This window comes from Elephantulus edwardii, unplaced genomic scaffold, assembly GCF_000299155.1.
Source record: "Elephantulus edwardii isolate Elephantulus edwardi_28Jun2011 unplaced genomic scaffold, EleEdw1.0 scaffold00019, whole genome shotgun sequence".
NCBI lineage: Eukaryota > Metazoa > Chordata > Mammalia > Macroscelidea > Macroscelididae > Elephantulus > Elephantulus edwardii.
Window position 1 is genome coordinate 26,249,916 of NW_006399769.1, and position 26,238 is coordinate 26,276,153.

Consider the following 26,238-nt stretch of genomic DNA (forward strand, 5'->3'; position numbering starts at 1 on the left):
TAATTCAAAGTGTCTGCTGGGTTGGCCTGCCATGATTATTGCCAAAGAAATACAAGGAGGTGCACTGGGTGGTAAGGTCTTCAAGAAAACTTTCTTTCAGATGAGGATTGCCAGGTTATGTCCTAGCTGAATAGCCTGTCGAGCTCCAAGTATATATACCAATTAGCTAAATAAAAAGCCTGCTCAACAACAACAACTTCAAATAGGAAAGAAAGCCAAGAAAAAAAATAATTGGAAAAGAATGGCTCACATGCCTAAAACACACATTTCCAAAATGTCTTCAGTCCACAATTATATGAACCATTTATGCCTCAGATTTTTTAAAGCTATCTGTGCCCTTTAAAACTGCCATTCTTTTAACACCTAAATGACACACTATTATTATTTTTCATCATTAGAGATAACTTACATGACAATTCTGTTCTTTTTCATTAAATATTTTTTAGCATTTTCATATTTCAATCAGCATGATACATAAGCCTTGGAACACCATGTTGTACAATATTCTTGCATGATTCGAGGATAGATTAGAGACTCTACTGTCTGAGTGTCTGTTACCAGAGACCAAGCATGTAATTGAATAGAACAGCTCAACAGGATGCTATATTTATTATTTAAAATATAGAATTTCATTAAGCAGACATAAATTAACTAGCACATAAACAAAGTGGGAATTAGAGATTTTCAGATAGCAGTGGAGTGGGGTTCTAGCTAAGTCCACCTTCTAGTATGTTCTCACTCCCACTTCCAATATCCTCATTCAATTCTTGGATGAAAATCTAACATTGGAGATTTTCTTTGTAGAGCTTAGAATCCCTGTAGGGATGAGTGTTGTGGTGAGAGTGTGGGGGCAGAGAATGCTGTGAAGGAAGATCTGAGAGAAACTTTCCTAAGGAATTAAGAACCATTTGGCCCCATTTTGAGAAACTGGCCGCCAAAAAGAAATCCTAAGAGGACGTAAAGAAAATCCACAATGTTTCTAAGATTGTTGCAGAGTTGGCTTGTCTGTCCTATAGCTGGCAGGTAAGAGGAAAGAGCTGCTGTTGTTAAGTTACACCCCACAGTGAGCCTGATGTACAACAGAACAAAACACTGATCCATCTTGCACATCATTACAATCTGTGCTGTTGGAGACCATTCTTTTGCCAGTGTCAATCCATCTCAATGAAGATTTACAGCTCTTCAGGAATTGGTTCCTCATGATAACATGCACGGAGCATGTTGTTGTGGTTGACTGCCTTTGAGTCGAGCACAACTCATAGTGACCCTATGAACAAAAGGTCTGAAGCCCCTCTACAACTATCAACATTTATCAAACTTGATAGGGTTTCCGGAGGCATGTTATCTAGAAGTGGATGCCTCTCTTGTCCAACTGTTCTGAACCTGTTATAGTGTGTTATTGTTTTTATGTGTCGTTGAGTCACCTGTGATGTAAAGCGACCCTATGTACAGCACTTCTGAAACTGTTCCTTTCCTGAGCCAGTCTCACTAACTCTGATACACCAACTCCCATCGTCCCAGTTACTATAACAATCCATCTCATCTGGGGACTACCCTTCCTGTGTTGTCCATCCACCTTTCTGAGAATAATGCCCTTCTCCAAGGACCGGTCTCTCCTGGCCACATGCCCAAATTAAGTGAGGTGGAGCTACAAAATCCTAGCTTCCAAGGAGAGACTTGGTTTCACCCTCTCCAAGACAGATTTGTTTTCTTGGCAGTCCAGGGTATGTTCAAGACTCTTCTCCAGCACCACAACTCGAAGATGTCTATTCTTCTTCTGTTATCCTTAGTCACTGTCAAACTCTCTGGAGCATAAAAAGTAATTGAGAGGACCATGGTCTGGATTAGGCACACCTTTGTCTCTAGACTGACATTGTTGCTCTTCAGCACTATGGAGAGGTCCATGACAGCAGATTTACCCAATGCAATTCATATTTTGATTTCCTGACTGCTGGTGTTAAGAATGTTGATTGTGGAGCCGAGCAAGCTGTAATTGTTAACAACATCAATCTCCTCTCTATCTAATATGGTGCTTCCAATTGGCTCAGTGGTGAGAATCTTTGTCTTCTGATGTTGGGCTTCAATCCATATTGTAGACTAGTCTTTGACCTTTTGCAGAAAGTGCTTTGGGTCCTCCTCAGTTTCAGCAAGCAAGGTTGTTTCGTCTGCATTTCATAGGTTGTTAATAAGTCTTCCTCCAATCCTGATGCCACACTCCTCCTCATAAAGCCCTGCTTCCTGAATGATCTGTTCTGCATAGAAATTGAAAAGGTATGGGGACAGGATGCATCCCTAACACAATTCTTGCCTGATTTTGAACCATGCAGTGTTTCTGTGCTCTGTTCTGAGAACTGCTTCTTGGTCCAAGTATAGAGCATGTAACATGAAGATTAAATAACAGCTCTATTTTTTTGTTTTTGCTGTTGTTGTTAAAAGCTTAAATTGTGGAGTAACAGAGATGCAGTTCCAAATCTGTCTACACTTACAGGTCATAAGACTTTTGGAAAATTCTTTAAGCTCTCTTTGCCTCAATTTTCTCAGTTTGAAAACAGAATGATGACAATTTAAATCTCACTAATGTTAGTTATGTAAGTATCATTTATATAGAATTCAAAATGCTTATCACAGCACCTAACACTCATTAAGAACATAATGAAAATAATAATAATAATTATTATTATTATCATCATCATCATCATCATAGTTGTTGAACATCAGGAAGAACTCTGCTACTAAGTACCAAGGAGGTAGTGAAGAAGGAAAATCAGCTGTAGATGGAAAGGAAGATGTTAGCAGTAATTTACCTTCTTTGCTTTGTAAATATGATTTAGAATTGTGCAGCCTTATATGTCATCCACTAAACCACTAGCCACAGATTAATATGTGGATTAGCTATAGACAAAAAGAAATTAATGCCTCTCCAGGCACGGTAGCCCTATTCCAGACAGGTATACAAAGTAGTAACGCTAACAGCACAGACTCAACATTCCAGAAAGCTCTACTAGACAGCTTTGTTGTAACCCTTTCTCTATAAAGGGTCATGCTATAACTACTCGACTCTGCTACTGAAACAACAAAGCAGCCTTAAACAATATGCAGAGAATGGGCTGAAGATCAAAGCACAGGGGACAGATAAAGCTGTTGGGAGAGATCTGAGAGAAACTCTCCTACGGAAATAAGAAAAATTGTGTTCCCCCCAATTTGGGGAGTGGACAGCTAAAAAGAAACTCTGGGAGGACAGAAAGAAAATATTCAATTATTTTTGGACAATTTCAGAGTCGGCCTATCTGCTTTATTGTTGTCGTTAGATGACTTTGAGTGAGAACTGACCCCCAGCTGACCCGCTGGTGGGTTTTTACAGGCAAAGCCTCTTCTGTAGTTGGCAGATAAGATTAAATAGCCATTGTTGGCTGAGTGTGGCTATGGTCTCACACAAGTTCATTTACACATGCACACAGTGAGCCGATGAGCCCATGGGCTACATTATGCTAACCTCTGATAGATCAGAACTATGAATGTGGCACAGTTTTACATCTCAGTTATCAGGTAGATTATGAAAAGTTACTTAAATTTCTAGTTTCAGTTTCCCAATGTGTGGCTGCACAAGAGAAAGATGAGCTATCTTCTCCCGTATGGTTGCTGTTGTTGATATGTGCCGTCTAGTTGCCTGGGACTCATACTGACCCTATACACAATAGCTCTGAACCCTGCTCTATCTTGAGCCAATTCTAATGTCTCTGACATACTTGCCCTGATTACCCAGATCACTGAATCAATCCATCTCAACCAAGGTCTTCCTCTCTTGTGCTGTCCCTTCACCCTTCCAAGCATGATGTCGTTCTCCAAGGAGTGGTCCTCCCAAATGTCCTTTGGGCAAGAACGTGCCCAAAGTATGTCTGACGAAGCTTCAGAATCATTGCCTCCATGGAGCAGCCTGGTTTCATCCTCTCTAGGATGGACCTGTTTGTTTTCTTACCAGTTCTGGAGGGTCAGCTTCCATTGCTTCCAACTTAATAACAGGAATTAAGAGTTTAATAATAACAACAACAATAACCACCACTGTATAAACATTCTGAACTAAAAACATATGTTGTATCTGGTATGACCAGTGGCCTGGACGAGACTTCTCTTTTCTCACATGATTTTCAGGCTTATGACAGAAGCTTTGGAGCATTTCTTCTTTTCTATATGTGTCAATCAGCTCCACATGAATGGGCCAAGAATACAACTAAATAACAAAGTCTCGGCTCAGAAGTGTTTTCTCGGGTCCCTTTCTCCTGAATGCATACACAGTTCTCATGCTCATGTTTCTAAGGACCTGTAACTGCCATCCTGAAAGTCTTGTTTTTCTGACCGCAGATACTGTTCTAACTTTTAAAAATCTGTTTGGTAAGTCTTGAAGAGCTAACCTTTCCTCATAAAATAGGTCGAGGCAGGCCTGTGAACGCATACTGCAGCATCCGAAGCCACAGACACAGAGGTCAGGGCCCGGGAATGCCAGCACCCTCCTACATTCTTCCTTTCAGCTTGGGTGAGTCAAGGACAAAGGGTGGGCAAGGAGAGAAAGTGAAAATGGCTGCAGCTGTTGGCTCAAGTCAAGGAATTCTGAGGGTGTTCACCTCAGCGCACTGGAGAAAAAGGAGAGCTTCCCGTTGCGCCTCAGCTGTTGCCAAGTGTGTTTCTTGGAGTTCCCAGAGTCAACTCCACCCTTTCTGACCAGGATATGCCTGTAATTCACGCTGCTTGAGCAGATGTTGCTTACATATTGAATCCAAAACGGCCCTCTTACCTCTCATGAACAAATACTACAAATGACAACTGTCTTTCCTTTGCTCTCTCCCTCTCTGATGTCACATATCCTTCTGGAGTCCTTATGTGGTACATGTGACCAAATATGCTCTGCTCCAAAGCAAAAGGTTGGAGGTTCAAGTTGACCTTGAGACACCTCAAAACAAAAGCCTTGCTATCTACTTGTGAAAAATCATTCACTGACGACCAGTGGAGTACATTTCTACTCTAATTAATAAGTTGTTAGGTGCTGTAGAGTATGACCCATAGTGACCCTATGAACAACAGATCTGAACTGTGTCCTATCTTGAGCCATCCTCACACTACCTCACACACTATAGCCCACTACAGCAATCACTGTGTCAATCCACCTTGTTGCAGGTCCTCCTCTCCTTCACCAACCCTCCACCTTTCCAAGCATCATGCCCCTCTCCAAGGAACAGCCCTTCATAGCAACATGCCCCAAGTATGTAAGGCAAAGCGTTGTCGTCTTTGCCTCCAAAGAATACTCTGGCTGCAGCCTCTCAATGACATACTTGTTTGTTCATTTGGCCATCCATGGGACATTCAGCACCCTTTTCCAACACAGCAACTCAAAGGTACCAATTCTTCTTCTGTTATCTTTATTCATTGTCCAGCTCTCAGATGCATAGTAAGTGACTGGAAAGATCATGGCCTGAATCAGATGCACGTTCGTCCTCAAACTGGCATCATTACTCCTCAATAATTTGGAAAGGTCCTTCACTGGAGATTTTCCCAGTGCAATGAGTCTCCTTATTTCATGATTGCTGGTTCCAAGGGTGTTAATTGTGGATCCAAGTAAGATGAAGTTGTTGGCAGTTTTCATTTTTTCTCCATTTATCATGATATTGCCTATTGGTCCAGTTGAAAGAATCATTGTTTTCTTGATGTTCAGGTGCAATCCATATTAAGGTCTGTATTCTTTGATCTTCTGAAGTCCTCCTCACTTTCAGAAGCAAGTCAGATCATCAATTACTCACATGCAAGTCCAAATTGAAGCCAAAGAAAACTAAAACAAGTCCATGAGAACGAAAATATTATCTTGAATCTATTCCATCTGAATTTCAAAAACACCTTAAGAACAAGTTTAGAACATTGAACACTGATGATCAAAGACCAGATTAGTTGTGAGACGATATCAAGGATATCATCAATGAAGAGAGCCGAAGTTCAATCACAAAGAGGAGAAAGAAAAAATCAAAATGGATGTCAGACGAGACTCTGAAAATCACCCTATAGTGTTGAGAAGCCAAGACAAAGCATGCCAGAGTAAAAGATCTGAACAGAAGAATTTCAATGGGAAGCCTGAGAAGACAAAGTAAAGTATTATAATGGTATGAACAGAGAGTTGGAATTGGAGAATAAAAAAGGAGGAACTTGCTTTGCATTTCTCAAGCTGAGAGAATGGAAAAACAAATTTAAGCCTCGTGTTGCAATACTGAAAGAAACTATGGCAACACAGTGAATGATCTAGAAAGCATCAAAAGAAGAGGGCGGTAATAACAGAGTCAAATCACACCCACATGCACATACCCACGCTCACACACAACATTTGACTGAAATGCAAAAAACAAATATCAAAAAGTGCAATATGAGCAGGAGCTAATAGTAATGAAGGAGGAAGTTGAAGCTGTACTGAAGACACTGGCAAGAAGAAAAAAAAAGCCCCAGGAATTGACAGGATACCAATTGTTTCAAATAACAGATGGAACCCAGGAAGCACTCACCAGTCTCTGCCAGGAAATTTGGAGGAAAGCTGTCTGGCCAACAGACTGGAAGAGGTCCATATTTGTTCCCATTCCTAAAAAAAAGTGATCTAACAGAATGTGGAAACTATTGAACAATATGCTATGCAAGCAAAAATCACTGCTGTAGAGCATTAAAAAATGGTTAGAACAGTACATAGATAGGGAATTGCCAGAAGTTCAAGCAGGATTTAGAAGAGGCCATGGGACCAGGGATATCACTACGAATGTCAGACGGATCCAGGCTGAAAGTAAAGAATATCAGAAGAATGTCTATTTTTGCTTTACTGATTATGCAGAGGCATCTGGCTGTGTGGATCATTACAAGTGGAGGAATTCTCAGTAGAAGAATGGGAATCTCAGAGTACTTAATTGCTCTCATGTGAAAGCTTTTTCTGGACTAGGAGGCTGTTGTGTGAACAGAGCAATTACCTGATATAAAATTAAGAAGGGTTATACACTCTCTACATACATATTCAATATATATGCTGAGCAAATTAATTGGGAAGCTGGACTCTGTGAAGAAGAATATGGCATCAAGATTGGAGGAAGACTCATTATTAACCTGCATTTACCCAGATGACACACCTTGCTTCCAGAAAGTGAGGAGGGCTTGCCGTACTTGTTGCAGAAAACTAAAGACCAACATGAGATCCCCATGAACTGGAATGAACTCCACAGCAACTGGTTTTCAGCTGTTTTTCTATCTTTCCACAACTATCAATAGCACCACCACCCTCCCAATCTCGTTGCTTTTGTGCCGGACTCTGTGGACACTTTCTTTTCCTCTGATCCTTCCCCACTGGTCTTAATTTTTCCCAATCTGGTCTTCCACTGGGTCAGAATAGACTGGCCCAAGTTGCGACTCCTAAAGGAACCCTAATATCTGTATGTGTTAAAATCAGAGGGAAGAGGGATAAATCTTTCCACTCAACACTGGTAATGAGCCCAGGTTTTAACTTCAAAACTGGAACATTTCACTAGCACCAAACGTCTCTTAATGCTTATCATTTCAGCTGTTGTAGCTGAACCATAAAATGGATTTATTTATTTTTCAAAAAAGAATGGATGGTTGTTTAATAAATTCAGTATTATTTGGGCAATGACAGGAAAAATAAATGCTAAGGAAATGTGCAAGTGTTTAAAAAAGCTCATTGGCAGATTTCTACAATCTTATTAAAACCTGGATGCCTGCCTTAATTCTAGACATCAGATCTAGTCAAAGTTTAATAAAACATTTTGTGACCAGCTCACAGTTTACCAAATCTGCAACCTTCAATATAATGATTTTAACAAGATTACAAGTAAAATTATTTAAGAAATTTAAAAAAATACATTCCACAAAGCCTATCAATTCTTTATAATCTCTTACACTTAAATTACAAAAACTTTGAAATATTTACTCATGTAATTCAAGCTAGCCAAAAATTATCCCTAAATTATCTGGATATTGTCAACAATGTGAGTTTTGGCCTGAAATATCTACACCTTGCATAAGCTTTCAAATATACCTTGTATGCAAATACAGTTTTACAGCTAAATTTTACCACTCCCCTAAAAAGGCCTATACTTAGGTATCTGTCTGCTTCATGATCAAGCCCATTTAATATATACATATATGTAAAAGAACAAAGTAAAAAGAACTTACGTGCAAAATTTCCTAATCTGCATTTGACAGTTTTTAAAGGAAAACAATTTTTATTAGTAACAATGTTCCAAAAGACTCAAACTCATGAACATGAATAAAGGAAATTGTAATTTTTTCTTTTACTACATGTGCCATTATTTCATCGTCTGTACACATCTAAGCTTTGGGCACAGACTGAGGAGCTCTGCATGGCTAAGTCTCAATGACATGCCTTGATCTAACTGCAAATGTCCATAAAACTGGAGAGAATACACAATCAACAGATTTCTGCCAAGAATTTATTTTCATTTTTTAAAAGAAAAATATTTTTCATTTGAGTGAAGGCTTCTAAAAATTGTATTGGTTTTTTCATACATTCATAGACTTTTTTTAAATAATATCATCACTGATTAAAGAAATTAATTACAATATCTAATCAACCCTCATTGTGTACTGCCTTTCCCTTCATCAACTTTTATTTTTTTAATTTATTTTTTTATTATTATTAATTTTAATAAACATTTACAGAGGTTTTGGATTTCCTTTCATTCAGTGCCACACTTTTCTGCCTGCCCACCCCTCCCCACCAGCTCGCTCCCCACTCCGAAGAGAAAAAAAAATTCCTTCATTAGTATACAATTCCCACATCCCTTCTCCCCCACCCCCCACCCCGAGTACACTTCTCTGTGCAACCTTAATTCTGGATTCCTGTGCTAACCATAATAATACTCAATCATATATCACCTCCTCCCTTCCCATCCCTGTTAACCCTCAAGGTTGATTTTATCTGTCTGTAAATCTTTCCTTATCTTTTCATAGTAGTGGCCTTATATTATAATTATACTTTTGTGACTGACACTGTCACTCAGTAGAATTTGCATTAGATTCATCCATGTTGTGCAGTACTTCACATATTCTTACAGTAGGTCTTATAAAATTAATCACCATTGATCTATGGCCGCTCTCACCCATCTTTTCAGATCTCCTCTGGCTCTCTAAATCCTTCACCTACCAAACTCAATGACTTCATTTACCCCCTCCCCACCGCAGGCTTCCTAGTCTTTCTCTTTGCCTTTTTTAAGAATTTTAAACTTTAAATACATAAGGCTTTAAAAGATCTAGAGTGTTTATTTACTTTTGTAGTAATGAGTAGCTTAAAAATAAAAGTCTTTTAAAATCTGCATTAAAGAAGATTATACTTAAGATGAATCTATCAGGAGTTAACACCTGAGTTACTGTAGTTATACTGAATGTATGTGTGTGTGTGGGGTGTGTGTATGTTAGAGTCACTTTGGGGAAACCATGTTCTGCATCCAAATTAAGCAGCATGTGCTTTGCTGGAGAATTTTTACCCTTACAAAGTATATTTTAAAAAAAACCTTCGAGATGGTTTTTATAGAATAAAGTACTATGATTTCTGGGGAAATTGTGGGAAATTTTGAGGACCCTAGGACAAGGTATTTGAAATTATAACCAAACTAGTAAATGTGAGACACAAGGCCTCCCTAACTAATTCCCAGACTTTTCCAGTCGAGAAAGCACAGTAAAATATCCTAAAAGCAGGCCCCAGTGACTCAGAATTTGGGATAATTAAAGGCAGCAGCCATAACTCTGCTCAAAGAATTCTTAAAACACTGAAAAAGGAAAGTTCCTTTTCATCTTATAGGTCCCAAAAAAACATTGACAGGCCAGTTTTAAGGAGAGCTATTCTTTTCATTCAAAGTCCACATCTCAGTGTACTTTACTCTCATTTTAGCTGTTAAATGTAACTGAATGGAGTAAGGATGCATTTTGAAAAAGTTCCCAAGATGCAGACTTCTTTTACATGATCGGACTCGCCTCTTCACCTTTTCTCATTTTAACTAATGGAGGGTTGCCTGCTTCTTTTCTTTTTTGGATGCACCCCAAAGATAACTAACCCAAAAAACAATGCAAAGTGATCATTACTTACGAATGCAACTTGAGAAGGTAGGATCTGGCCCAAATCCCATTTTGCAGGTACATCTATAGCTGCCCATGGTATTCAAACACTCACCATTAGGGCACACACCTTGCAGTTGGCATTCATTAATATCTGCAAAAAAACAATTAGAAGAATTCAAGCAAGCCCTGTTGCACAAGTGCTAGCTATAAATTAATTTACTTTCTCACTATGATCTTTTTTTTAGTTATTTGTAAGCACGTGATGCTAGGGAGTTTAACAGAGAACGAAAGTACGCATGAATGAAAGGTGAACAGTCATTAAAGTGAATGAATATTTATAGTAAATATATTTATTAAAGACATTTAGGAGCACCCACAAAATTAAACAAAAAAATACTTTCTTTCTCCCCTCCCCCCAAGCCAATGTCAGGTTCTATTGTGGTATTAAGGATTTAGTAGAACAAAACAGTGCCAGCACATGTCAGAACAATAGTGGTCCAACGGTACGGTTCTGACCTTTTGTGCAGGAGACCCCTGGTTCAATTCTCAGAGAATGTACCTCGTACACAGCCATAACCTGTCTGTCACCGGAGATGTGCAAGCTGCTATGATGCTGAACAGATCTAAATGGAACTTTCAGACTAAAATGGACTAGAAAAAATGGCCTGGTAATCTGATCTGAGTATCAGTTAGTGAAAACACTATGGGCCACAATGCTCCAGGCTGCAGAACATCATAGGATGGGGCAGGAGGATTAACAGAATTTCATTCCTCTGTGTCTAAGATCACCATGAGTTGGGGGCCAACATAACAGAGGTAACAAGGATAACAGTGCAAACTGGGCATTTTGGAGCACAAAGAGAAGATGAGCTCTTGAACATGAAGCATGGACAGTCTAGCTACATACACAGATATATGGAAGAATTAAACAAGCAAAATGCAGTTCACGGTATCATTGTTTTAAGAAATTAAATTATTAAATCACCATTGAAGACATTAAGAGTCAAGCAAGAGTGGAATCCACTTCCTAAATAACATTCCTCTGGAAACTCTTTGATAAATGTCGATAGTTGTAGAGAGGCTTCAAGTCTTTTGTTCATAGGATTGCTATTGAGTCGTGCTCGACAACGGAGGAAATCAGCAGTAGGGGAGACTCAACATTAAAAAGGAGGTAACCCCCATCTTCATATTAAATATCATGACAATTAAGTGTGAGGAGAAGTCAGATGAGAGGGGCAGGTGGAGCAAGGGAAGGAATGGTAGACACAGTACACACTGGAACATGAACCAGAAATGACTGATGCGAGGGGGCTCATGAAACTGAGAGCCAAATCACTGGCTGGAATAGAAGTTTCATAAAGACTGGAGGAAAATCAGGAAGGGTAGGCCAGTGAAGCTAGTTCAGAGATGCAACTGGTTTTATTGAGAAAAGGAAGCTATACCAGAGATTTCTGAACAAGTGAAATATGTAATCAAAGGCAGGATGTAGGAAAATTCATCTGGCCAGCATCTGGCTTGGTGAGAAGAGACAGAAAGGTCAATGGAAGCAAAAAGGCAAGTATGAGACTGGGGACAAAAGCAGGTTGTTGACAATGGAGATATCAGGAAGGAGAGGCTTGAGAGAGAAATTATTATTTTTTTAAATAAATGACAATTTTATGACAATATATGGTGCTTCACCAGCCAACATAACACTAAAAAAGTATCAGAAAAGACTAACAGATGCCAGAGGTTTCTAATGTGACAAGAAAGGGGGGGAGGGGGAAAGTACCATTGATTTCGTGGAGGGGGGTCTGAGGGGCAAGGTCCCTTTTTCAGGTGAAATTCACAGTGGGATAGGTAAGGATAAATACCTAGCAGCAACAAAGTAAAAGAGGAAAGCTGAGTGGGAACTGAGACTTAGATCATCAGAAAACAGTGGGGACAAAGGCAAGGAAGCCAATGACACTGAGCTGTACACGCAAAAATGCAGAATGTCAAATATGTGGGTCACAATAAAACCACCAAAAAAGGGCCACCGGCATATGGTGAGCCATTAGAAAAGGAGATTTGAAAATGGAAAGATAAAAGATAAAGATGTGAGATTTTATTCTTTCTTCATTGTTGCATATTGTCTTCTTCCCCACTCAGGCCACCCTGCAATGCACTCCTTGTTACAGATTCTTGCCATGCATATGATGCCTAATCATATATTCCTTTCAGACAGTTCTTCCCCTCATCTGTTCTAATGCAGGTTCATTATCTATCTACTCTTTCCCATTCTTCTCACTTCACTCTACCCATGTGTCCTAGTTTATAACAGTGGTGTTAGGAAGTGTCCTTTTGTGATTGAAATATTTCACTCAGCATAATATCTTTCAGGGTCATTCATGTTGTATAATGTTTCACAAATTCATTGTTTTTCAATGCTGTGTAATATTCCATCGTGTGAATGTACCAGAGTTTTTCTATGCATTCTTTTGTTGATGGGGTCTTGGGTTGCTTCCATCTCTTTGCTACTGTGACCAGCACAGCAATAAACACGGGTGTGCATATACCTGTTAAAGGTATTTCTTTAGGGTATATTCCCAGTACTGGAATTGGGTCAAATGGGGTTTCTATTTCCAACTTTTTGAGAAAATGCCAGACTGCTTTCCACAATGGCTGTACCATTTTACATTTTCACAAGCAATGAATAAGACTTCCAATCTCTCCACAACTTTGTCAGCATTTGTTGTTTGCTGCTTGGTTGAACTTTGTTATTGTTGCTGGGCAGATGTGACATTTTAAAAAGAAAGATTACACAGTCATTTGTTTTTCAAATGTGATTAATTAAGAATAAAAGTGAGTAGTCATTTATATTCTATTCTGTCTCTAAATTTTAACAGCTAACAGACTGGCTACTAGTATTTTCATTTCATTAGTATTGGTTCCCTTCAATCATTCATTCTATACACTTTTATTGACGTTTTAAAAAATGCAATTTCTGAATTGAAAGAAAGCATACTGGTTAGCTCATCAGTAGCTACACCTTCATACAGTAAGGCAAAGACAACCTGCAATAAATCATCATTTGCTTATATTTCATCTGGTAAGTGGACATATTTCTGGATTTATTTTACATAACATATAGTTTTTAATTAAATGTCAGTGACATTAATAGGACATTGACCAAATTCAAATGGAAAGTCATAAGATCTATTTGTTATATATAGCACTCTACACTATTATAAAATAGAAAAGATATGGAGGCAATAGGGAGAGAATAGGAAAGAATGGCTAGATAAGGAACACTGATTGCATTAGAACAGAAAAGGGGAAGAAATGACCAAAAGGAATATATGATTAGGCATTTTATAGATGAAAACAATCTGGAACAAGGGGTGGGCTAGGGGAGAAGATGGAGTGGAAGAAAATGTGCAACAATGAAACAATATTTTAGCAAACCCACAAAAATTTCATAACATTCTAACTATGATTTAGTTAGATTCTTGTCCCTGCACCTAATCATACAAGTCTTTGCAAGTGTGTGTGTTGTGCTATAATACACATTTAAGCATAGGATAAAGCTTAAAATGGCCCTCATAACTCATGCTCTTTAAGAAAATTACCAAAAACTATGAAGAATGTCAAGTCAAGTTGGGGCTTACATGGTTTAAGTGATCCCAAGTGAAATCCTAAATTTGGGTAACCAGCCAGTTGTGTTCAAAAAGGCAAGAGAGAATTTTAACCTTGCACTTCACTTCATGTCACAGTTGAAGTTTTCCTCCTTCTTTGAATTGTAGCTGCTCCTGGTGCAGCACTGTATCTCTCATACTCACTGACCTTTGAGTTGGTTCCAATGTATATAGTGACCCTTTGCTGGATTTCTGAGGCCATAAGTCTTTACAGGAAGCCCATCTTGGTCCCTCAGAGAAGCTGGTAGATCTAAATTCTTGATCTTTCAGTAGTAACCTGATAAAGTATATGCATTATACCACCAGGGTTCTATACATTCCACAGTAACTCGGGATTTTTCCTGGCCTAAAGGTAAGTAGATGCACTGTAATCCAAAGGCACGTGGCTTGGATCCACCAGCTGCTCCACAGGAAAAGGATGGGCAGCCTCCTGTGTGAAAACCTGATGGAGGGTCAGCTATGGGTTACTTCTGACTCGAGGATATACAACAACAGAGGTATCTATGACAGTACCATCTCAGTCTCACTGCTCATTGCCAAGTTTAAGTAGAGGTTTCCGCCATTGCCCAAAACCCCACTACCTGATTTACACAATTCCCTCTCTTTTTGGTTCTCCTCAAAAACACCCGCTGACTTAACTATGACATCATGGGAATGGAGCAAGGAATGAAGACTTCAAAAAAATAAACTAGTAGTCTGGTAGTCTAGGAGTTGTACTGTCAACCCAAAGGCAGTACCAGCAGACTGTGGGAGAAATATGAGCAAGTCCTTGTAGACACCACTACAACCCTATTAACTCACTCACTCATGGATCTGAATCAGAACCAGCTTACAGTTGCTTCTCCAGCAGCTTTTCAAAGGCTGTAAATCACAAGGGAAAAGATTGTCCATTTTATTCCTGCAGAATAGCTGATAGATTTTGCTTTTGAGTTGGCAATGCAACACTCTACCAACTATTTTGGAAAAGCGCATAAGACATACTGAACAAAATGATTATCTGCCTTATGCAGATGACACAGCCCTGCTTGCTGAAAATGAAGAGGACCTGAAGCGCCTGCTGCAGAGGGTCAAGGACTGCAGCCTCCAAATATGGATTGAGGCTCAATGTCAAGAAGACAAAGATTCTCACCACTGCACCAATTGGCAGCAAAAGGATGGATGGTGAAGAGATTGAGATTGTCCACAGCTTTAGTTTGCTTGGCTCCACAGTCAACAGTCTTGGCACCAGCAGCCAGGAAATTAAAAGGCGCATTGCCATGGGAAAGTCTGCTGTTAGGGACCTCTCCAAAGTACTGAAGAGCAATGGTGTCTCTCTGGAGACTAAGATGCGTCTGATACAGGCCATGGTCTTCGCAATCGTTATGCATCAGAGAGTTGGACAATGACCAAGGAGGATAGAAGGAGAATTGATGCCTTTGAGCTGTGGTGCTGGAGAAGAGTATTGAGAATACCATGGACTGCTAGGAAAACAGATTTGTCCTGGAAAGGGTTAAACCGGGTGGCTCCTTGGAGGCAAGGATTCTGAGGCTCTGTCTAGCATACTTTGGACATGTTGTGAGGAGGGACAGGTCCTTGGAGAGGGACATCATTCTTGGGAGGGTGGAGGGACAGAGCAGGAGAGGAAGGGACTCTATGAGGTGGATTGATTCAGTGACTGGAATAATCGGGATGGGAGTGTCAGAGACAGTGCGACTGGCACAGGACAGAGCAGAGTTCAGGGCTGTTGTACATAGGGTCACTATGAGTCGCAAGTGACTTGACGGCACATAACAACAACAACAACAACGTTTATATATTGTGCCTAACAATTTGGGGAGCACTGGTGGCCTAGTGGCAAGAAGCTGTACTGCAATCCCAAAGGCACACTCTTTGAATCCACTAGCTGCTCTGTGGGAGAAGGATGGGCAATCTCGTCCTGTGCAATTAACTGCCTCTGAAAGCCCACTGGTGCATCAGATACTGGTCATTTTCAGCTCGACAGTAAACAACAACAATGGAAATTCATTATAATTTGGTATGATGACACAAGAATAATTACATCCATTTCAGATGGACAATTTTGTTCAAGATAATATTTTCTTAGAGAGGGCAAGGGAAATGTAATTTGGGAAATACCTCATTACCCTTAGATTTAAAAAAAGTAAAATTCATTGGGATACTACATTATGTTACCTAAATCAAGTGGCTGAGTTCTGGTGGCCTAGTAGTAAGGAGCTGTGTTGTGAAAACAAAGCACATGGTTTGAACTCACCAGCAGCTCCACAGGAGAAAGATATGAAATCTCTCCTGTGATTTACCACCTCTGAAAACCCACGGAAGGGTGAGAACAGTACATAATAACAATACTTCATTTATCTTTCTTTTAATACATAGGAAATAAATCATCTCCAAGGTTACTTTTTTTAAAATTTCCATTCATTCACGGTTGCACTTTTCTCCCTGCCCACCCCTCCCCACCCCAGTTTGCTCTTCTCTTTGAAAGGAAAAATTCTTTCATTGTTTTACAATCCCTCTCCCCAAGTCCACTCCACTATGCAGCCTTCGTTCTGGATTCCTGTCATGACAATAAGACCCAATCATATATACCTTTTAAACAGTTTCTCCCTCATCTGTTTCAGTGCAGGATACATTATTTATCCCATCTTTTTTCAGTCTCCCCTCAACCCTGATGTCAGTCCAGTTTTACAACAGTGGCACTATGCAGTATTTGTCCTTTTGTGACTGAGATATTTCACTCAGTAAAGTCCTCCAGGGTCACCATTTTGTATAACATGTCATGAGTTCCTTGCTCTTCAATGCAGTGTAGTATTCCATTGTGTGAATATACCACAGCTTCTCTATCCATTTGTTTGTTGATGGGCACTTAGGTTGTTTCCATCTCTTTGCTACTGTGAACAAAGTGTGCATGTATCTGCTTGGGTGGTGGTTACTGTTTCTTTAGGGTAAATTCTCAGTAGCAGAACTGCTGGGTCAAATGGTGTTTTTATTTGCAACTTTTAGAGAAAGCGCCATACAGCCTTCCATAGTGGTTATACCATTTTACACTCTCACCAACAGTGAATAAGGGTTCCAATTTCTGCACAACCTCACCAGCATTTGATGTTTGCTTTTCTGTTAAATTTTTCTATTCATATTGGGGTGAGAGGATATCTCATAGTTGTTTTGATCTAAGGTAACTTCTAACTTAAACAGTCTTTGATATTTAATCAATCTTCCAGGTGACAGGGTATGACAATTAATGCACTCTGCATTATGAACAGTATAAATATCCTTATGAGAAATAAATATACATTTATGTAACTAATGGCCTACATGAGAGCATGTATGTTTAGCATAGTGAGTAATAAACAATTGCCTTTTTACTTAAGCCAGTTTATAGTGGAAGTAATGCACTTGCAATAACAAACAGGAATTAAGCATAATGTGAGAACAGTACACGAAGATCTTTTTACTGTGCAAAAAACAAAGAGCTTTCTAGAGATTCAGCATGCATGTTTAGATTTTGCTGATGGGAAGAAATTCCACCACAGATCCCATTAGCAGTATAATTTCCATTTGAAAGCAGAGTGCACCCTTTTCTAGGTGGGTAAGTCATTTGGCTACCCAACAAGGATCACACACTGTTTAGAGGACACATATATTAGTTACAGAGCAGCAGTCTTCAGTGGGACTGGATCTGTGAAGGCACATGAAGATATTCCATAGAGTACACATAGGAATCAATGCTAGATCCCCAGCCTTTACATGCTGCTTTTTCTAAATGTTATCTGCCTAAGAACACATCTGCCACATGTCCTCTTTCATCTCCCCTTTCCACCATGCTTTCTCCCTCGCTGCAAAATCAAGGCATTCTTCCTGTGCATCCATACTCTTTCTACATGGATTGCCCTGCAATATCAAGCCCTTGAAAGTGCCAGCAATCTGTCTCTCCCTAAAGACCATTATAGACTGGTGCTAAACTGGACTGGTGTCTTAGGAGGCCTGGTTTTGTTGATGAAGCAATATATAAATTATAATTCATGAACTCAATGAAATAAGGAAATTGTAGCCCCAGGCTTTGATTAAAATAGTTTAAAAGCATATATTCAATAAATACATCAGAAATTAATCTATGGTATTTTCAACTTCTAATGAAAAAACCAGGTGATCAAAATAATTTCAGAAGTGGAGGGAAAAAAGTTTGAAAATCAATTCTCTAAAGTAGTTTTACCTGGTTATTTTTATATATATTTATATATATCTCTATATAATCTATATCTATATATTATATATATCTATATTATATGTATTATATCTATCTATATAATATATCTATATCTATATATCTATTTCTATCTATATGTCTTTGTGGAACCTCTGCTAAGAGAAGGGATCTGTGGCCAGATACACTTCAGAAACACAGATGTGTGTGTGTGTGTGTGTGTGTGTGTGTGTAGAGAGAGAGAGAAGAGAGAAAGAAACAGAAAGAGAAAGAGGAGAGTATTGGCACATTAAAAGCCCCAAGAAGTCTTCAGGTAAAGAATTTTGGTTTTCTCTGTTTAACTCAGTAATTCGTACACATTTGGCAATGTAGCCTCTTTTTCATACATCATTTATTCATATGCTTCTGAGTTGGTGGTCTGTGGAGTACATTCTGTGAATTTTTCCTCTCTGGGGCTGGCCAGCAAACTAATCTGCAGGTCCTTGCTCTTCTCTTTGCTCAAGCATAGGCCCCTCTGTTGCACTGCCCTCCCTCCTGACCTGTAACAGTCCCATCGTCATGAAATACTAATCACGGTGGAAGCAACTGCCTTCCTAACAACTCTTGTATCTTCAGGATAACATGATAAAGGAATCATCAGAGCACGGAGAACAGCTTGTTTTTACTTCATGATACATGTGTGCTACAGATGGAGTATGCTCTTAGAAGCATGCGCTTACTCTGCTGGTCCAGGATTTCAGACTCCAGTACACAACACTACATTAATTTCTCTTCCTAACTGTCAGTCTTACATGAATCCATCAAGAATTGGCCTCATCACTCAGATACAAGAGCGTTTCCTCTCTGTGCTGACTTTATAGCCTCAGAGTTTAAGGTTAAAGAGCTATTCAGACATACAATGTACTAATGATTCATTTTACCACTGTCTTTTCTGAGGAAAAGTGAATAAAATAAACATACATTTCCTTTTTGAATTCTATTCCAGTGATTTAAGTGTCATAAGAGGACATGTAAGAAAAATTATTCTAGGATAGGAATAGGTCTCAAACTGACAGGTAAATGATGAAATATGATGTGATGCTCAGATCAAAAGCAGTTTAAATTCTTTCTGAAAATGTTGTGCTTACTTAAACTAGGCACTGTAGTAGTAGTAGTAGTAGTAGTAGTTTTAAGATAATAACTAAGACAATGAAGAGACACCTTCAAATCATCATCTGCATCTGAGTTTCTTGCATTGTGTAACACAATCTGGTACTATATTAACTACTCCAGAGTCCATGGAAATAAGCCACAAAGTATAATAAAAAAGTCACTGCCATCAAGTTGATTCCAACTCTGACATATCAAGTCAGAGAACAAATGCACCACAGAACTTCTGAGGCTCTGTATCTTTACAGAAACAAACTGTCTCATCTTTCCTTCATAAAGCAGCTGGTGGACTCTAACTCCTAACCTTCTGATTAGCAGTTGAAACCCTTACTCCCAGTGCCACCAATGAGCCACTAAATATAAGAAAATGTAATAATAACTGGTACACACAGCAAGTATTGTGAAGAATGGAATTATAAAATCTGGTTGACGCTACCTGCTGATTTTCCATTATTATTATTATCCAAATACATAGAAGGAACAGTTTATTCTTAATACCCACACTGCTGTTTTATTCTGTGCCATCTGGTCAATTCTGATAGCCACCTTATGGCAAGGATTGAAGTGCCCACTGGGTTTGCTATGCTACATTCTATATATGGGCTGATCATCAGATACTTTTCTCTTTAGATCTTCTTGAAGGTTCATAATGCCAGCCTTTTAGTTAGCAAACCAAGTTGCAAAACATGCAGCCAAAAGGGCTCGTTATACCCACGCCACTCTCACATATATATAACTTATTTCTTCATGCTGTTATGTGCCATTGAGTTGCTTGTGACTCATAGTGACCCTATGTACAACAGCTCTACCCTGTACCAAACTCACTGTCTCTGATACACCTGCCCCCATTACCCAGTCACTGAGTCAATCCATCTCATCAAGGGCCTTCCTCTCTTGCACTTTCCCTTCACACTTCTGAGCATGACATCCCTCTCCAAGGACTGGTAACTCCTTGAAACATGCCCAAAGTATGTCAGATGGAGCTTCAGAATCCTTGCCTCCAAGGAGTAGCCTAGTTTCACTCTCTCTAGGATGAATCTGTTTGTTCTCCTAGCAGTCTATGGAATATTCAATACTCTTCTCCAGCACCAAAACAAAAGGCATAGATTCTTCTTCTATTATCCCTAGTCACTGTCCATCTATTTGATGCATAGCAAGTTAATTGTGAAGACTACAGCCTGTTTCAAGTGCACCTTAGTCTCCAGACGGACATCACTGCTCTTCAGTACTCTGGAGAGGGCCCTGATATCAGACCTTCCCAATGCAATTTGTCTCTTGATTTCCTGGCTGCTTATACCAAGAGTGTTGATTTTGGAGCCAAGCAAGCTGAAGCTGTTACTAATCTCAGTATCCCTCTTCACTGCCTATCATGATGCTGCCAGTTGCCCCAGTGGTAAGAATCTTTGTTTTCCTGATGCTAGGCTTCAATTCATTTTCTCATAGAAAGACATAACCACCAACCACAGTCAATGTCCTTATGACAATGGGAGCTTCTGAAAGGGAGCTCAAGAACCAAGCTTTAAGGCTTCTGCATACTCTGAGAAGTCACGGCAGAATATGTTGAAATGAAAGGAAAAAAATCACAAAAAACCAAAAAAAAAACCCTCAAAAATAAAAACTCAAAACCCAAACTAGAATTCAAACTACTTTAAATGGGGGGGAAAGTCAACAGACATTATCACTTAATTAATCAGAACTTTAAATATTAAAATGAAAAAATATTGATTGTATATTGTTGGGGAAAAACAGACTGAAAAAAAAAATGCAATCAAAACAAACAAAACCCCAAAGCCCCACATACTGGAAATTGGGAAACAGACAAAACTGATCAGTGATTGAAAGAGTCAGAATGGTGGTTACATTTGGAAAAGCAGGAAGGGGTAAAGACTAGAAAGGGGTTCGAGGAAAGCATTGAGGAGCACGTAATGTTTTGATCATTTTAGGAATAGGAAATTTGTTCTGCTTTTTTAACTTACTCTTTTACCTGGTACCATCTATTGTTTCCATGATTGGAACAGGCAGTGTGATACCTGGACATCATCTCATTTTTCTGGTCTCAAGGTAGCTGAAACTATGGTTTATGTGGACTATTAGTCCTACAGATTAGTTTTCTCTTTTGGTTTTTAAGTTTCTTTCTGTCTTCTTTGTTCCAGATTTATAGAGACTACCAGTTGTATCTTAGACACCAGCACAGTTTCCCATATGGCTCATAAATTCTAATATGAAGTCACCTCAGCAAAACAAGTCAGGATCTCGATTTCTTTTTTCTTAATTCAAAATTCATTTATGCTTTCTAAATTACAAACCGATTATTGAATGTTTAAAAAAAATGACCACACCTCATTCTTGCTGGTATCTGATCACTGGACCATTCAATTTCTTAGCTCCTCTCATGAAGTAGTGGTGATTATGTGAAGAATTTTGTTGGAGGCTCAACCATTCCAAAGCAAAGACAAGTTTATGTAAGACTGAAAAGCAAGTGGGCTTCTCATGTAGGGGAGGCTTAGACCTAAGGCATTCAACACAATGGCACCACTAAGGCGGTGTTAAGTAAAAATGAATGGATCATAAAAATCAATTCAAGAACTCAACTCACTGCCATCAAATAGGAAGCGACTCAGCCGACCCTCCAACAGGTTTTGAAAAGCTGTAAATTGCTCGGGAGGATATTACCCATCCTTCGCCCAAGGACCTACTAGCGGACGTGGGTTGGTAGTAAAATCCTTACCAAGGTCACATGTTAGTGCTGGTTTTAGGTGCTGTTGACTCACGTACAACTCATAGTGCCCTTATGAACAACAGATCTGAACCCTGTCTTATCCTGTGCCATCCTCATCATCCCTGCCATACTAGAGCCCATGGCCACAGTCACTGTACCAATCTACCTCATTGAGGGTCTTTCTCTCCCTCCCTGACCCCCCTACCTTTCCAATCATGATGCCCCTTTCCAAAGTACAGCCCTCCTAAAAAGATGCCCACATTATGTGAGACAAAGCTTTGCCATCCTCGCCTCCAGGGAGCACTCCGCTTTCCTCTTATCCATGGCATATCTGTTTTCTGTTGGCAGCCCACAGACCTCCCAAAATAGAAGAAAGGCTAAATAGAAATATGAAAGGTTATGTGAAGGAAAAAACCCCACACACTATTTAAGTACTATTTTGTATTTTCAAATTAGTGAGAGGAAAGGAAAAAAGGGTGTATGGAGAAGGACAGCCCATGGGCACTTTTATTCTGAGCAGGAAGAGAGGGTGTGTATGCTCGCTGGCGAGCTGATGTAGACAGATAGAATCATAAGCCCAGGAAGCAGTATTTTCTCTTCTAAACATAATCACAGAGTCACATGAAGGTCGATGTGTGTGTACGCCTTGCTAACATCCTGAAAACCCACTACTAGCAAGTGGTTAAATAAGAGACTGCATACCAATTCACTATAATCCCATGCCATCATTTACTATTATTTTAAAAAGAGTATTTAATAACAGCAGAAGTATTCATTATACTTTAAGTTAAAGAAGAGATTTACAGCCTCTGGAAAATCAGTGGAGGATCAGCCATGAGTCAATTCTGCTACAACAATAATCAACAACACAAATGCTTGACAGGAAATATAACAATTTTTGCAAGTTATGATGAGTCAGAATCTTATTTATATTTTTCTCCTTTATAGAATCGACATTGTTACAGATTGTCATATACCCCAAAATTCATGTTGTAAACCCCAACTCTCAGACTTCCATTTGAGGAAGAGCTCCTTTGCTATGTTAATGAGATCAAATTAAGTAAGATATGACTTCAATTTCAATCTCTGCTGAGATAGAAGAAAGTTTAGAGGAAAGTTAGCAAGCAGAAATGGGGAAGGAAAAACATCAGGCCACATGAATATCACCAAGGAAAACAAGCCCAAGAGAGACAAGGCCTTTCCTCCAGAGCTCACCGAGAAACAGCAACCTCAATTATAAATGACTTCTAGCGTCCAAAACTGTCAGAAAATATGGCTCTGTTTGTTAAAGCTACCCATTTGTGCTATTTCTGCTAGAGTGGTGCTAACAACTAAGAAATACACAAATGCTTTTTCTACATTTCTTTTTATAATTTTTTAAGGAATATGTTTTTTTATCTCTCTCAGAATCTTTTCCATGCAATAGAACATTTCTCTTCCCTGAGACTGTATGGTGTTTGGTTCACTCTTATTTACCATGGCTCATTGTGATTTTTTATAGAATGAAAAAACAATAATCTTCATAGGTAGGAAAGGGTCTTAAAATTTCATTTCTGGGTGTTCAGTTGTTGCTGTTGGTGTTCAGTTGTCGTTGCTGGTGGGCAAAAAATACAGCCAAGATGCTGCGGAATATGCCGGCTCTTCGTCAAATTACCCAGAGGACCCTAAGTACTGCTTCACGCAGACAGTTTGAAAATAAAGTTCGAGAAAAACAAAAGTTGTTTCAGGAGGATAATGGAATTCCAGTGTATCTAAAGGGTGGGATAGCTGATGCCCTCCTGTATAGAGCCACCATGTTCTTACAGTTGGCGGAACAGCATATGCCATATATCAGATGGCTGTGGCTTCGTTTCCCAAGAAGCAGGATTGACTTCAAATTATCATCCCAGCTCTGGCTTCAGTTTAATTCTGTGCCCTGTGGACCAGTAATCTGATCAAAAGAGCTCTTCTTTGGGGATCAGTATTTATTGACTTGCACTAACTGTCACCAATAAAGCAGTCTTTACCATGAAAAAAAAAAATTTCATTTCTGTAGAGTATCTGTTACTTAAGGCATTATCAAATATTTGTTAAAAGAACTAGGGGCAGTAAAAAAAATGAAGAATTCAGGTTGACAGGCTGCTTACTTACAAATAGGAAAAAAATGCCTCCCTGTATATAATGTTATTGCCGTTATGTGCCATTGAGTTGAGTACGACTCGTACAGACCCTATAAACAACAGATCTGAGCCCTGTCCAATTCTGTACTGTACTTATCATCTTTGACATACTCGAGCTGAGTGCTACAGTCACTGTGTCAGCCCATATCATTGAGAGTCCTCCTCTCTTTCACTGATCTTTCCTACCATGAAGTTCCTTTCCAAGGACATCTTCTTCTAGCAACATGCCCAGAGGCTGTGAGAGAAAGCTTTGCTATATTTACCTCTAATTTTGCATTCAGGCTGCACCTTCTCCAAAGCATATCAGTTTCTTTCTTGTTTTATAGGCAATCCATAAGATACTCACTACTCTTCTCCCACACCACAACTCAAAGGCATCCTCTTTTTTTTTCTTTCATCCTTATTCATTGTCCAGCCTTCAGACATATAGTGGCTTAAAAAGATCATGACTTGTATCAGTTAGACTTTAGTCTTCAAACTGGCATCATTGTCCCTCAGCACATTGGAGAGGCACCTAACACGAGACTTTCCCAACCATGTCTTTTGATTTCTTCATTGATGATGCCAAGAGTGTTGAACATGGACCCAATAAAGAAGAAATTATTGACAATTTTTGTATTTTCTATATTTATCATGATGATGTTTAATGTTCCAGTGGTGAGGATTTTTATCTTGTAGATGTTGAGATGTAATCCATATTGAAGGATGCAGTCGCTGATCTTCTATAGCAAGCACTTCAAATCCCCCACTTTCAGCAAGTAATGCTGTGTCATCTGTGTAACACACAATGTTGTTGAGTCTTCCTCAAATCCTGATTGCACATTTTTCTTCATAATGTCGATCTTCTTGAATTATTTGTTCAGTATACTGATTGAATAGGTATACAGAAGGATACAGCCCTGATGTACGTCTACTTTTAAAAAAACAAAACACACAAAACCAAAAACCACTCAATGTTCTCTTGAACTTGCTTAAATGTTCTAGGATTCCCATTCTACTCATTAACCATAGTTTGGTATGATCCACACAGTTAAATGCCACTATATAGTCAATAATACACAAATACACATTATTCTGGTCTTCTCTGCTTTCTGCTAAAATCCACCTGACATTTGTAGTGATATCCTTGGTGCTATGGCCTCTTCTAAATCCAGCTTGAATTGGTGGCTTTCTCAAATGTTCTAGCCATTTTGGAAGATGTTCAGCAATTTTTTTTTTTGCTCGTGATTATATTGTTTGACCATTTCCACATGTTAGACTGCCTTACTTAGTAATGGGAACAAATACAGACCTCTTCTAGTCAATCAGTCAAGCATCTCTCTTCCAAATTTCCTGTTGTAGTTTGGGGAGCATGTCCAAAGATGGCATCTGTGAGCTGAAACATGACATCTGGTACCCCACAGATTCCTGGAGCCTTACTTTTCACCAGTGTTTTCAGTGCAGCTTAAACTTCTACCTTCATTACCAGTGGTTCTTGGTCATTTGCTACTTCCTGAAATATTTCAGTGTGGTCCAATTCTTTTTGGTACAGTGACCCTGTGTATTACCTCTACCTTCTTTTGCTATTGGCTGGATCATTCAAGATTTTATCCATAGAATCACTCAGTATTGCAAATCGAGGTTTGAATTTCTTTTTTAGTTTTCTCAGCTTGAGAAATGCCAAGTGAGTTGTTCCCTTTTATTCTCCAACTCCAGTTCTTTGTATGTTTCCTTTTAATATTTCGCTTTATCTTCCTGAGCTGCCCTTTGGAATCTGTTCACATCTTTCTCTTCTGCATCTCTTCTTTAGTTTTGGCTTCTTGATGCTCTAATGCAACTTTAGACTCTATTCTGACACCCATTTTGGTCTTTTCTTTCTCCTCTCTTTCTATAATGACTTTTTGGTCTCTTCATAGATGATATCCTTGATGTTATTCCATAATTCTTCCAGCCTTTGATATTAGTGCTCAGTGCTAAAATCCTATTCTTTAGATGAATTTTAAACTCAGGTGGGACAGATGCAAGGCTGCATTTTGGTTCTTGTGGACTTGTTTTAACTTGTACATAATAGGTTAAATATTTAACCAGAATGTTTGGGTTGTTTTTTTCCCCTCCTGAAATGTTTTTCAACAGTCTTAAATAGAAATCACTTGTAAAAGCAGTCAAGAAATCAGAAGACACATTGCATTTGTAAAATCAATTGAGGACCTTACCAAATTGCTAAAAAGCAAAGTTTGTTTAAAGACTAAAGTGTGCCTGATCCATGATACG

General features: G+C 39.0%; 1 protein-coding gene across 4 annotated transcripts in view; it reads right to left on the minus strand.

Moving 5' to 3' along the window:
* The window catches only part of LTBP1 (latent transforming growth factor beta binding protein 1), a 687,127-nt gene that overhangs the window by 208,477 nt on the left and 452,412 nt on the right, over positions 1-26,238 (minus strand). For all 4 annotated transcript variants that reach the window (XM_006882359.1, XM_006882362.1, XM_006882361.1 and 1 more), the window contains one exon: positions 10,133-10,255. In XM_006882359.1, the coding sequence (XP_006882421.1) occupies positions 10,133-10,255 (123 nt within the window). The remainder of the gene's footprint in view (positions 1-10,132; positions 10,256-26,238) is intronic.